Source organism: Peromyscus californicus, unplaced genomic scaffold, assembly GCF_007827085.1.
Source record: "Peromyscus californicus insignis strain IS unplaced genomic scaffold, ASM782708v3 Scaffold_24__1_contigs__length_46423439, whole genome shotgun sequence".
In the NCBI taxonomy this organism is placed as follows: Eukaryota; Metazoa; Chordata; class Mammalia; order Rodentia; family Cricetidae; genus Peromyscus; species Peromyscus californicus.
In genome coordinates, this window is record NW_026294535.1 from 44,381,575 (window position 1) to 44,395,813 (window position 14,239).

At 48.6% G+C, this 14,239-nt stretch overlaps 1 protein-coding gene across 8 annotated transcripts in view; it reads right to left on the minus strand.

The window, feature by feature from the left end:
- Nucleotides 1-2,379: 2,379 nt before the first annotated feature.
- Rbms2 (RNA binding motif single stranded interacting protein 2) overlaps nt 2,380-14,239 on the minus strand; it is a 64,157-nt gene continuing 52,297 nt past the window's right edge. For 7 of the 8 annotated variants that reach the window (XM_052753630.1, XM_052753631.1, XM_052753628.1 and 4 more), the window contains 9 exons: nt 10,639-10,718; nt 10,435-10,544; nt 10,159-10,205; nt 9,939-10,032; nt 8,446-8,523; nt 7,754-7,864; nt 7,087-7,164; nt 6,596-6,680; nt 2,380-6,338 (listed from right to left, as the gene is read on the minus strand). In XM_052753630.1, coding sequence (XP_052609590.1) covers nt 6,600-6,680; nt 7,087-7,164; nt 7,754-7,864; nt 8,446-8,523; nt 9,939-10,032; nt 10,159-10,205; nt 10,435-10,544; nt 10,639-10,718 — 679 coding nt within the window. In that variant the 3' untranslated portion in view covers nt 2,380-6,338; nt 6,596-6,599. The remainder of the gene's footprint in view (nt 6,339-6,595; nt 6,681-7,086; nt 7,165-7,753; nt 7,865-8,445; nt 8,524-9,938; nt 10,033-10,158; nt 10,206-10,434; nt 10,545-10,638; nt 10,719-14,239) is intronic. The other variant, XM_052753632.1, reaches the window with a different exon arrangement.

Consider the following 14,239-nt stretch of genomic DNA (forward strand, 5'->3'; position numbering starts at 1 on the left):
TTTTAAACTAATTAAAATGGAGAGGGGTAAAGAAGTCCCTTCCTCTTCCTGGCTTCCTCCCCTCCCTGTACACGCCCCAGCATCCTGGGGCTATTTAACAATAGCAATAGTTCTAGTGAATGTGTGAAACCGAGAAACACTCTGTACTGTGTGTGGACCCGCAGTGACGGCCAGTAAAGTGGACTTAACTCCCAAGTGTGTCAGCCGGACACCGGGCCCTGAACATGCTGCTTCCATGTTCAGCCCCTTCCCTGCCTCCTCCTGCTTTCTCTCACCTTCTCTTCTCCCCTTTCTCCCTAGTTTGACGATTTTTGTCCCACCCAATAATGTAAACTATCGTGTACGGGTTCTTCTTTCCCCTTGTGTGGAGAACAAAGTTCCAAGCTCCCTGCCGCTGCCCTCCTCTTCCTGCCAATAGTTACCCTCTAAAATGTCCGCTCCTCCTCATGTGCTGAGTTTCTAGCCTTTCCTGAAACTCTGTGACTGGGGTGTGAGCAGGCGGGCAGGCGGGTGCCCTGGGCCTTCCAGCCTTCTTCCCCGCTTCCCAAACCTCCCTCTTGGGAACTCCTCAGGGACAACTACTGCTGAGTCTGAGTGCTGCTCCGAGATGGAAGCCCTCAGAGAGAGGGGGAGAGGTTGTGTGTGTGTGTGTGTGTGTGTGTGATGAGAGCTGTGATCGTGACCCTGTTTTGTGTAATGGGATCCATTCATGTTTCCTCGTATGTTTTGTTCTTGCCTTTCCCATTGTTTCATACCTTCACTTTTTGTCTTCGGGAAAACACAGGAACTATTTCTCTGGGGACAGTGCTGTCTCTCCTCATGGTTATTTCTGTTCCAGCCTCTTCAAACTGTGCAATCTTTTCAGCAGGAACTCCCTCTCCTCTCAGTAGCTTTGAGTCTTGAGAGTTTGCTGGGAGAGGGTAGAACTGGGTCTTTCCTAACCATGAGTGTCTGGATTTAGTGTCTTTTCCTTCCTTCCATCTAATCTACTTCATATCCCCAGCATCGAGCAAACTCCTGGAGCACAGGCTGGGTAGAGAGGAGAGGTTCTGGGTCTACCACTGCCCTGTGTGTGACTAAGCCCAGGTTAAGCCCCCAACACATGAGAGGAAAGCTGCTAACTCCAAGCTATAGCCATGGGCCTCTGGCCCCTGCTTTCCCGCTCAGCAGAGCCCCTCCCGTCAGAAATTACGGGTACTTGCACTGGGGAGGTGGCTGCTAGCTGGCCTAAGCAGAGCGCTGAGGCGTCTAAGCAGTGTCCACTGGTGGGGGCAGAGGGTGCCAGGTGAGGAGGAGGAGGAGGAGGAGGAGCGGTCCTTGTACTCAAGCAGTACTGAGGGGGTGGGGCAGTGCAGGTCCCTGGGCAGCCCCTTCCTCCTTTTCAACCCACCCTCACTCCACTCCCTATTGCCTATTTCTAAAGTCGCCTTTTCTGTCGATAAACCTCAAAACTTAATTTTATTTGAGAATTTTTTTTTTGCTTTTAAATAAGAGGTGGATTGAAGAATATTTGAATTGACTTTATATTATGCATAAATATTTATATTTTATCTAAATAACTGCGCCGTAACAGACTTTGTGTTAGATGTTTGGAACTGTTATAACTGGGGACGACTCTCCCCATGGTAAGTGTCCCTCAGCATAAAATGTACTGGAGTCATTCACGGTGGAGTGGAAGGGAGAGTGAGGCCGCCACGTCTGGTTTGTGCTCCTCTCCAGTTCCAGCTCTGTCCTAGGGACCAGGCACTCTTACGGGGGTGGAGGTCCCAGACTTCTGGGGTAGGGCATGATCCAAGGGGCCATTTCTCACTTTTCTTTCTCATCTTTACTGCCCTCCAGCTAGGTGGATTCCTCTTATTGGCCGAGTATTTGGTAGGGAAAGCAGGTTAAAAATAAAGAGACACCCACCCCTGCCCTTTGTGTCCCTCCCCTATCTGGTAACAGCAAGAAACCAACACCAACAAGTTTCCATGTTCCTTTTACAACAAAAGGGACTGACTTTTTATATAACCAAATGTGGTGTTTTAGTGACTTTTTGATAATGTACAGTTTTTTGTGAATTTAAATTTATTTCTTTCTATATTTTTAGGACCAATCTCATTTTTAATAAGGTTTAAAAAAAGGAAAAAAAAGTCTAGAGAAAAAAAAAAACCACCTCGTTTTTGCCATGTGATGTTCCACAGGTGCGGCTGTAGAAAGTGCTTGTCATTGAATAAAACCACATTTGATAGAGACTTAGAAAGACTGGCGTGTTTCTCTGGTGCAGCAGATGCGCCGTCCTCTGCTTGTGTGGTGGAGCACTCAGCGCTCCTGTTACGGTGTCACCGTGTGCCATGGTGGCAAGAGTTTCCCCTCCACAGCCATGGATAAGACGCTAAGACAGGCTTTTGTGTTTTATTATTATTATTTTTATTTTTTAAAAGAAAAGATTGAAGTTAGCAAAAGTAAAGCTCTTCCAAATCACAGGGGAGCGATGGGAACCAGAAGTCAGCCGAGGAGATCGAGCAGGAGGTAGTATTGGCAGATGTGGGAGAATATAAAACTACAGGTTTCCGGGTAAAGGGGAAAAAGTACAAAATGTGTTCTAAGTATAACTTCAACCTCCTCTCCAGGGTGATAAGTGCATCCAATGGAGCCGTCACTCGCCCCAGAGACCGGCAGGAGCAGACCCATCCATTCCAGCCCATCAAAATCAGTCTTTAGTCCCAGCACTCGGGAGGCAGAGCCAGGCGGATCTCTGAGACCAGCCTGGTCTACAGAGTGAGATCCAGGACAGGCACCAAAACTACACAGAGAAACCCTGTCTCGGAAAACCAAAAAGAGAAAAAAATCACAAACAGCGCTCAGCTCTAGGGCATCCTCCAGTCTCTTCTCTTATTCTCCAAAGCTGGTGTTTCTGGGGTGACTAGTAACTGCCCTAGGTGGTCAGTGCACAGCTTGGGCCCTGGCTTGTCGTACAGGGACTGATCTGGAGAGCTCACACCATTGTAGGTGATAGGGGAGCCAAGATCGCTAGAGAAGACAATCCAGAAAGAGCAGTTCCAGTTCTGGAACTGAAGAGTTGGCATTTGTTTCTAAGTCCATGAAGACAAGGGCAGTGCTGATGTTAGGCAAGTAGATGCTTGTGCTCTTGTTAAATCCTGAGACTGAGGTAGTTGAGTGATGAGGACAAGGAAGTTGGGGATTTGCTGGGACAGTAAATGCTTGTTTTGAACAAACAGACTCCAGTAAGAGCAGTCACGAGGGCGATGAGGACATGGAGCTTTCTCACCACCACCACATGGAAACCATTTCCAGCGAGATTCAGCACAAAGCAGAAGAGACAAATAGAGGCTGGTTTTAGCTGCTGCGGAGAGGCTCCAGGAGAGCCTGTCAGCTTCAGGACTCTAATGCTAAAAGGCACATTTAAAAGGTGGGCTGTTCAGAAGTGGGAGTGGTTGGATCGCAGAGGAACTGAGAAGAATCAGTGTAATAAGGCACAGATTTGATCTGCCTCCATAGACTGTGATTCTCTGAATTCAGGTCTAGAAAAGGCTGGGTAAGTTTGGACTGAACACCTACTCACTGTATCGCTCTTGGCAGTTCTGACACTTTTTTTCCAGAAGGTGGGGCGCGTCCAGGAGGGATGGGAAGCAAGAGCAACGAACTCTTCTTTCCCCCTCATGGCATACCGCCCCATCTTTATTACTGACAAGAGCTGTTCCCTCTCAGAGGCACCTCACTTCACAAGCTGGGCAGTTCTTAGTAAGAATCTCTCCATCACTGTTCCCACATCTCCCTAATTAATCAGCATCTTCCTCAAAAGCCCAGGCCGTCTGTAGCCTGTGCACCCAAAAGGAATGCTACTAACACTGATGCGGGTTAGGCCTGGAGCCTCGTAAAGAGTTACACCGTCCTAGGAATGGACTCCAGTGTGTTCTAACTGGAAACAAAATGTTGTGAGCATCTATGGGGTGAGATACAGAGAAAGGTCTGACCTCCATGCCAGCAGGATTCAGGAACCACTGGGCATGGTGTCTCAACACTCCACTGCCTTGGGCCGTGGAGAGGCGCTTCCTGTGGAGCTGTGTCATGTGGACCATCCCTCTACAGCCTGCATCCTTACTTCCTGTCTCTAGTCACTACCTCACTGAGTAATGAGCCAACAAGAGAGAATGGAAATCAAGCAGAATTACACAGTGCCATTAACTGCTATAAAAAAAAAAATTACAGGTTACCCTCATTCCCCGTGTTCACACCTGTTCAACCAGAAACACTGGAATCTAACCAGTGGGAAACCTCAAGAGATAACTTCATGTTCTAAAACCATCAGCCGTTTGAATTGCATTAGGACTACAGAAAAGGAAACGGGCTGTAAGAGGTAAGTGACGGGGAGCAGTGGCGTCAGAGCCTGATGGTCAGCAAGGTCCCCCAGTCCACTGAACAGGTGAGTGAAGAACAGTTCTGGGCTTGGTCTTTTTGTTCTTAAAAACCGCTAACAAGAAAGCAGCCTCTTGAGTGTCCTGTCATTGAAGGCTGGAGGCCTTTAACAGGATGGGACTGACCTTCCTAAGGTTGGGAGCACCAATGAAAAATGTGGTAATTTTGTTCTTTATACTGTATGCTTGCCACCGCCATGAACCCCTAATTCCCAGAATGCACGGTACAGTCAGGCCAGGATTCCTAATGGTGCAGCATGCCCAGCTGCTGAACCAGTTTCCCAACCACCACCCCACTCGAGCCCTCTTCTTGCACACAGGCCTGTGAACACATTCCCCATCTCCACCTATGGGGAAGGTCTGACTGAAGGGCTAAAGACAACATTTAAAGGTCCCTCCTGACGTAAGCAAGGAGCTGAAGTACTGCCTTTTCTATCCCAGCTACCTGTTGTCCTTCCACAAGAAGGACAATGATTTCTGGTGGTCTGGTTCCCAGGGGAAGGGGTCCAGACACACCAGAGCTGAGCAGGGTACTTCCTACATAGAGAGCTTGTCCTTTCTCAGGCATGCACAGCACACAGTGTACAGTTCTCACTTTCATCCCTTCAACTGCATTTGGCATACATATACAACCATGAGTGAGCCCTGCTAAGACAGCTCCTGCTGAATTTCTAAGTGATTCAGCAAGGTCACAGCTGGGATGAGAGGCTGAGACCCCAGGCAGAAATGATCCACCAGGAGGCAGAATGGACAGAATTCAAATGAACGCAGCAGGCACTCCTGGTCGGTTACATGGAATTTACAAGGCTCTGTGTCCAGGGTGGGCTGGGGATTTAGCCTACTCCAGAAGGCAGGGAAATACTTTATCTGAACTAGATAACTCTGCCAGGAGGTGAGGTGTGGTTCTGTACTGTCAGATATTCAGGACCATCCTTGATCTGCAACAACTAGGTGCCAAGCACACACGACCACTCCCAGGCATGGCAATCAAAGATGATAGACATGGCAACAGCCTCTTAGGGACAAAATAACCTCCAGTTAAAGTGAAGGGCTGAACTTGCTCAGCGGGGAATAATCTTTAAAGGGACCGAGCAAGGCCACAAGCAGAGGGATGGGGCTGTGAGACCTGGGGGAGGATGAAGACCCTCCAGGAGGCAGAGCAGGTGTCCCCAAACGCTGAAGCTGGCCAACACCTCTCAGACATCAGTAAGTTCATCCTTCTTGAACTTGCCACCAGATCTGGTTAAAGGGTGACTTCCAAAGGCTGCAGTTGTCACATCTCTTCTCGGAAAGCAGAGAGAAAGCCACCTCCACGGTCTGTGTGATGCTCTCTCCCTTCCCCCAGTTCCACATGAAATTTAAGTCAAATTCATAAAATTAAAAACTGCAAAAAGGCAAGTAGGCAAGGCTCAGCTAAATGGAAAAGAGAAAAACAATCTGGACAAAAAGCTAAAGAAAAAATTGCCAGGTGTAGTGGTGCTCTCAGGAGATGGAGTGGGTAGGATCCCTGTGAGTTCAAGAGTTGAGTTTCTGGCCACTGAGACCCTCCCTCCCTTAAAAGGTGGTGGGGTCGGGGATGAAATGCGATGTGTGAGCTCAGAGCTTTGCAACACAAAAAACTTCAAATCTGCATATTTCAAACACATACATCAAAAATAGTCCATAACTAAAGTTGGCAAGCAGGACTCCTCCATCGGTTTCCCAGCACTTTTTTTTTTTTTAAGAAATCATTTTAAAAGCCTTCCTAAGTATTTCCAACAAACCCCAACCTTTCTGTGAAGATGAGAAGCGGCTCAACCAGTGTAAGGTTTTCTGATCTTGGATGTAGCACATACAGAAAGCAACATGGTTCCCCCGGCTCCATCGATGGGAAAACAGCCCAAGGCAGGCATGCACAGGCTTCTGTTCTCAGACCCGGGCCTATGGGGAATTGATGGCCACAGGTTAGTGCTCAGTGTGCCTTATAGGATTGCCTGTAACCTGCTGAACCTTCTGGAGTCTGGGAACATCTCCAAAAATGGCATTTCTGTTTAACAGAGCTGTGGGCAAGAACCCTAAAGGAGGCATAAGCTGAAGAGGGTGTGGAGGGGCACGACAACCTGTCTGGCTACCGGCGCAAGACCCAGCAGCCATCTCCCAGTTCAGCACAACAGCACACCCCCAGCTTAAAGTCTTACCTCATTACTTGCTGAACTGGAAAGGATAGACCCCATGGTCTGAGGGTGTCTCCACGGCCACTTGATTCTGCTGACCGCTGCTCTCCTGTATCACAGCCAAGGAAAATTACTGATGCCTTCCGATGCTCTCCTCCCCCCAAGAAGCTCACTAACCAGATCCAAAGCTGAGTGGCATCCCCAGCTCACCCACTCCCCAAAGGCAAGTGCGCTCACAGCACCTGAGTCGGACAGGGTGATGCGGTACAGCTACTTTGGGAAATACGTAAGCAATTGCTCATTTTCAGAGCGTTTAAGCAACTGAAGTGGCATCCCGGTCTGAACTGAACTGAGCCGGCTGGCTGTGAACACCAGTGAAGCCTTTCCTCCCTACCCTCCTCACGCCCACCAGTGAGGAACAGAGTCAGCAGTGCTGTGAGAGAAAGTGCTTGCTCAGGACAGAAATCTGCCTTTCACTGTGTCCTAGCGTCACCGCAAAGAAAGAATGCCCCTACCTCCACAGACACATTGGAAGAAGGCACAGGAGGGTACTGGGGGATGTAAGCTCCCTGCATAGCAGCCGTTGGCAGGAGCTGGAATGGAAAAGAGCCATGGTTCTCAGACAGTTCAGAGCACTTGGGGAGCTTTGAAAAGGACTATACCTTTATTGGTGTGGGTGCTTCTTAGAAGTGTTCCCAGTGGTACTCGGGTACGCTGGCCTAGAGACAGATCTGCCTTCCTAGCGTCTCCCTCCAGACCCTTGGTTCCCTGCCCACCAGCTTCCCTGCACAAGTCAGGCCTAAAAGAAACCTCAGCTGCTTCATCCCTTTCTTTTAGTGTTCTGATGAATTCTGGGAAATAGGCACTGATTCCTGAGTGAATACACAAATGTTTAGAACTTACTTAGCTCCGTGACTGGGAAGCACCAGAGGTAGGAGGAAAGCAGAATGGCTATATTCCCAGCTTACAGATTCTTTTCTGTTTATCATTGTCCTTGAACTTTTGAATGTCTTCCTTCCTCAGCCTCCTGAGTACAGGGATTAGAGAGGCATTTATCCCAGGTCTGAGTGTACCTTCACTGACCCTGAAAAAACACTTCCATCCTCCGTCACTACTGGTGCTAAGGAGCATTTCACAGGCAGTCTCATTCTACAGAGTCGATACTTAGAGACACTCCTTTACCGGGCCCAGGCTGCTGAGTGACAGGTGACCCAATTGCTGAGTAAGAGGTCCCATCATGGAAGCAGGCTGGAGAGAGAGAGGGTGGTCCATCCCTGGTGTAAGAAGTGAGCCCTGGAGGAGGCAATGAAGAAAATGGTTAGGGCGGCAGCCTCCTACAAAGACACTTCAGGCAGTGACTGACGGCAAGCAGGGCCACCAACATTTATTTATTTATTATTTGTTTATTTATTTATTTATTTTTGGACAGGGTCTCTATGTAGCCCTGGCTATCCTGAAACTCTCTATGTAGATCAGGCTGGCCTTGAACTCACAGAGATCCACTTGTCTCTGCCTCCCAAGTGCTGGGATTAAAGGCGTGCGCCACGACACCCAGATTTGTATTTGCTGCTTTTCAAGAATCATTTATTAACTGCACTGTAAGTGGGAAGCAGACTGCAGGAACCAGAGCACCGTCTGCTGACGTTTCCAAGTCCTGGGAATTAACGTGAGCAGCAACCCGGCTCGAATACGAACAGCACCCTGACCTTCAGTCTGCAAAGGCTTTTGTCTAAGAAATCACGGAATTAGGTTGCTGTTGGGTTGCACAATGCACTGAGCCAGAACTCACGCCCACAGGACCGTGTTATCAAAGCCCTTTGCTTTTCTTTACATCGAATTGTCTCTTTTGCTTCTGCCCACTTCTGAACACTCACTGAAGGCTGCGTGAGGTACGACTGGTGTTGCATCCAGGATGGGTTAGGTACTTGTAGAGGAGATGTCTGAATCACTCTCTGATATAAGCAAAAACAAATAAAAATGTTAACTGCCTAGGCTCAGGGACTGAGAATGTTCAGCAAAGTCCCCCACAAACTGATATGTCCCTTCAGAACACAAACATCAAGAACAGGCTGTTTTTTCCAGGCATGGGGCTGGCACGCCTTTAACCCCAGCACTTGGAAAGCAGAGGCAGGTGAATCCGAGTTCAAGGGCAACCTGGTCTACATAGAGAATTCCTGGCCAGCCAGGGCTATATAGTGAGACCCTGTCTCAAAAACCTTAAAAAAGCAAAAAGAAAAGAACAAGCTGTTTACAAAATATTAGCAACTTATAACTCAGATAACCCGGTTAAAATTAAGCAAAGGGCCGGGCGGTGATGGCACACGCCTTTAATCCCAGCATTAAGAAGGCAGAGGCAGGTGGATCTCTGAGTTGGAGGCCAGCCTGGTCTATGGAGTGAGTTCCTGGAGAAACCCTATCTTGAAAAACAACCAAAAAAAAAAAAAAAGTAGGCAAAGGGTCATGAAGGTAGGTAAGGCTCACCAGGTAAAGGCATTTGCCACCAAATCTAAATCTAAATCTACCGAGAGAGTAGAAGGAGAAAACCTTCCACAAGCTGTCTTCTGACCTACACACACACACACACACACACACACACACACACACACACACACACACACACACACACACACGGAGGGGGGGGCGGAGAATGACAAGAAATAGGATTTTAAAGAAGGTATTGGGGTATGGCTCGGCCAGCAGAGCCTTGCTGCTCTTCTGAGGACCCCAGCTGGGTTCCCACCACCCACATTGTGGCTCCCAGGCATCTGTAACTCCAGTTCCAGGGGATCCAACACCTGACCTCCTCGGGTTCCAGGCACATATGAAATACACGTACATACATAGAAGCAAAACACTCATACACATAAAGGACTTAAAGATATTGTTGTGAGAATAATTAATACATGTTAAATGTGGTTCTGTTTTTATAAAATGAATTACTCCCAAAGTCCCTTATATATGTATTTATTCACATGAAAGTGAGATGCAGTAGGAATCAAACATGCATTTACTTGCGTGGTGAAAGAGAAAGAGAATTTTTTTTTTTTTTGAGGCAGGGTCTCTATTATGTAGCCCTGGCTGTCCTGGAGCTCGCTCTGTAGACCAGGCTGGCCTCGAACTCACAGAGATCCACCTGTCTCTGCCTCCCAAGTGCTGGGATTAAAGGTGTGCACCACCATACCAGCTCAAGAGGATGCCTCTGAAAGTGTGAATATACGCATACATTGTATGTGTGCGCATATACACATATAGGAATACATGCTATTTTATACACACACATAAATCACGTTATGCTTTTACATAACATTTTTCGTGTGTACAATATAGAAAAGCTTTAAATTCCTTCACTTAAACCACCATGCCTTACCTGATAGGAAGACACGGGAGATGGAAGATATGGGGAGAGCGCAGACTGAGCAAGCATCCTGCTGTGGGCAATGTTGTAAGGGGCTGGGTAGAACCTGTGGAAAGGGCTTTGTTTGGTGAGACACCCCAGGAAACCAGAGCCACCTCCACTACCTGATATTTGGGAATCAAAATCAAACACCCAAGAGCCCGGACGGGAGCCACTGACATTTCCCCCTTACCCATTCTGAAGAGCAGCGGTGGGGTCATAGGTCAAGGCCATACCACCCTATAAGGAAGAATACAGGGTTCTTATTTTGAGCCCAGAGTGCCCATGAGTCCCACTGCAGGTTTCTGGAACTGTGCAGGCTGCAAAACTGCCCTGAAGAGCAGGGAACAACCCGCAGCGCACAGCCACGCAGACGGCCCTCAAGCTTGCCGCCTAGGCGCACGGAAACCGGGCCGCGCATGCACGTGCGCGCGCGCGGCCATTCCCATCCCACTCCAAAGCCTTCTACCATGTCTCCGTTCCTTGGCCAGGTCCGTCCGTTCTGCACAAATTTTCCTTGGTGCTGTCGTTTCTTTGGCCCGCCATCGGCAAACTTGCAAAGCAAGGGGTCAGACGGTGCTGGCGAGAGACAAAAGCAGCCGGGCGCTGGACGGCCGCCGCACCTGGCACGCACCCCTCCCGTGGCTCCCAGCCTGGGTCCCAGAGCCCTCACCTGCCACTCCGGGGGGCGTCTTAAGATACTTCCCATTAAAGTGGGTGATGATGGCTTCACACTTCTCGGTGGACTCCATCCTAAGACACACAGGAGGACTAAGGCTCTCACCTGTCCCGGATCCGCGCTCAGCGGGAAAACCCAGGTCCCTAGACCCACGCACGCTCGAGAAGTTACATGTGGTACGAAGAGGAGTTTCTGTCGCATGTGTTCAATTCAAGGCATCTGTGTTTCCTTTTTTATCTTTTTTAAGACGGAGTGTGTGTGTACTCCTCAAACCCTCTATCTAGGGATGACTTTGATCTTCCGATACCCCTGCCTCGATCGGAGTTGCAGTTGCAAACACTCCACCATGTCTGATTTTTATGCAGCGCTGAAGACCGAACCAAGGCAGCAAGCACTTGTGACGAGCAAGCACTCGGCTGAGCGCCTGCCCGGCCCTTTACTGTAAAATTCCTAATGGAGGGCTCTGATGAGAAGGTTCGGTGGGTAATGGCACCTGCCGGCAGGACCAGCAACCTGAGTTCCATCGCTGGAACCACGCAGTGTTAGGAGAGCGACAACTCCTGATGGCTGTCTTCTGACCTCGACACATGCGCCGGAACACACAAACACGCACATAAGCACGCACAAAACGAATTAATTTAAAATTTTTTTTCAAATGTCAGCGGGCAGTGGTGGCGCACGCCTTTAATCCCAGCACTCAGGAGGCAGAGGCAGGCAGATCTCTGAGTTCGAGGCCAGCCTGGTCTACAGAGTGAGTTCCAGGACAGCCAGGACTAAATAGAGAAACCTTGTCTTGGAAAAAAAAAAATTTTTTTTTTCAAGTGTCTACTGAACTAAAAAAATTCCTAAGGTGCCAGCATGGTGCCTTTAATCCCAGCACTCGAGAAGCAGAGGCAGGTGGATCTCTTGAGGGTTCGAGGCCAGCCTGGGTCTATTTATCAAGTTCCATGACAGCCAGGGCTATAGGGAGACCCTGTCTCAAAAAAAAGGGATGAGGTGGGGTGGAGAAATGATTCAGTGGGTAAAAGTACTTCTTGCTCTTGTAGAGGACCCAGGCTCTGTTCCAAGCACTCACATGACGGCTCACAACAATCTGTAACTCCAGTTACAGGGACCTGGTGCCCTCTTCTGACCCCTGAAGTCAACAGACTCACACTTGGTGCACATACATACATGCAGGCAAAAGACTCCTGCCCATACAAAATAAATATGAAAAAAGTTTTGTTTATTTGATGAAACTGCACAAGCTATAATTTTGTTGATATTTATTTCCATTTCTGGCGATAATTATCAAGGCCCAATTATCTACGACATATTGTTATGATTGGTAGTAAAGAGCTCATGAGGCCAGTGAGAAGCCTCGATACATAAATACTTTCTGAAGGGGGTGAGGGCTCATGCTCCATAGCGATAGCAAGGGACGTGTTAGGTAGGACCTGCTCCATGGCAGCTGGGTGGAAGGGGCCTGGGAAAGAAATGATGTAGGTGCCAGTGGCCACTCACCACCCAAAGCTGTCAGTCAGAACACTCAGAAAAGTGCCGACTCTGTCCCTCACCTGTACACTAGACACAGTCCCCACAGGCCAAATCACTTCACAGGTCCTGCTTGTGTTTGATTTTCTGAAATGGGATCTTGCATTGTAGCCCGTGTTAGCTCTCAAGTGTCTCAGTCTTCACATGCTGGGATTTCAGCAGCTCTACACTTGGGCTGGCAAGATGCTCAGCAGGTCAAGGAGCCTGCTAATCTAATGTCAGTTAGCCTTGACATGAGACTCCTGTCAGGTCTAATGACCTGCGTTTGACCCCTGGAACCGACATGGTCAAAGAGGAAAACTGATTCCTAAAAGTTGTCCTCTGACCTACACACCCCTGCCACGGCACACCCACACATACACACACAAGCTCACGAAATAAATAAAATGTAATAGAAATATAAATGAGTAAACACATTCTGACAGTTCTTTAATCCCAGCTACTGGTGAGTTGAGATTCAAAATCTACCTCAACTACAGAATAAGTTCGGGGCCTGTGTGATGGTCAACTTAATACAACCTAGAGTCACATGGGAAGTCCCAGTGCCTCCGGGGGACGTCTTCAATTAGTTCATGTGGGTGGCACCATTCCCTAGGCAGGGGAGCATCCATGAATTCATTCCGCTGTGGTTTTTGGGTTTTTGACAGGGTCTCACTATATAAGTCTGTTTACCCTGGAACTTACTCTACAGACCAGGCCTTAAACTCCACCTACTTCCGCCTCAAACATCCACACCAGCTGCTCTCTTGTCTTGACTGTGGGTGTGACTGGTCCCCACTGACCTTCCTGAGACGGACCGTAACCAAGAACCATGAGCTGAAATTCCCTCTTTGCTAAGTAGTCTTTCGTTGGGGTATTTTTATCACAACAACAAAGAGGAAACTAGGCCCACTGTCACAAAATGAAAAAAAAAAGGTCAGGGATGAAGCTCAGTGGCAGACTGCGCACCTAGCATGACTGAAGTCTTGGCTTCAGCCCGCACTGCAAAGACGACAGACAGGCACGGGGGTAGGGAGACGGCCCACTTGGTAATCCACGTTCAGTCCCCAGCACCCACAGAAAAGCCAGGTGTGATGCTGAGATCCACATACTTGTGCAAGCATACCTCATCCTCGCCCCCACAGACTGTTTGACCATTTAATTACTTAACGCACTGGATATTTCTTTTGGTACGGAGGGGAACGTGCTACGCTAACTAAGGGCGCCATGAACTGAGACCATCGGCCCCAAAGTGAAGGGCTAGCGTGGCATGTTGGCCCAAGTCTGTAGTTCCTGTATTTAGGAGGCAGAGGATTTCAAGTTCAAAGCCAGACTGGGTTCACATCAAGACCATAGCATGTCTCAAATTTTAAAAAATCAAATTAAAATTAAAAAGATTTTTTTTTAAATGCCAAATGCCATTTATTGAAGGAGGGAGGAGGTCTTAAATACAGGCTGACAGCACAATGGGAGAACCCCGGAGGGCAGAAGTTCGCTACCAATGTTTTACAATCTTGCATCTAAGCTGTTAATGCCCATTATGCAGGATACAGACAAGGAACTTCCCTTAAGCATTCAGGAGGGTGGAACCCGGCAGGGAATTAGCATAGGGAGGATATCAAGGTCAAGGTCAGCAAGCAAGGCAACAGTTACCCAAAACAGGGGCCAGGGACCTACAGGTCCCCCTTTTACTAAAAAATGAGCTTCTGACTTAGGTTGCGTGGGAAGTCAGCAGGTCACCTTACCCGTTATGGAGACGCCTGCCCAGGCCACACAGGTGCTCTGTCTTAGGTTGGTGAGCGCCCCCCAAGCATTACCCATCTCTGAATACTCATTATCATACAGGCTCAATCATGTGTGAGCTGCAGAGTTAACTGCTGCCAAAGATCTCAAAGTGGCGCTGGGCTTGCAATCTGTGTGTTCGACACAGAAAAGATTTCTTTTTAATTAAAAAATTAAAAAGAGGGCCGGGCGGTGGTGGCGCACGCCTTTAATCCCAGCACTCGGGAGGCAGAGCCAGGCGGATCTCTGTGAGTTCGAGGCCAGCCTGGTCTCCAAAGCGAGTTCCAGGAAAGGCGCAAAG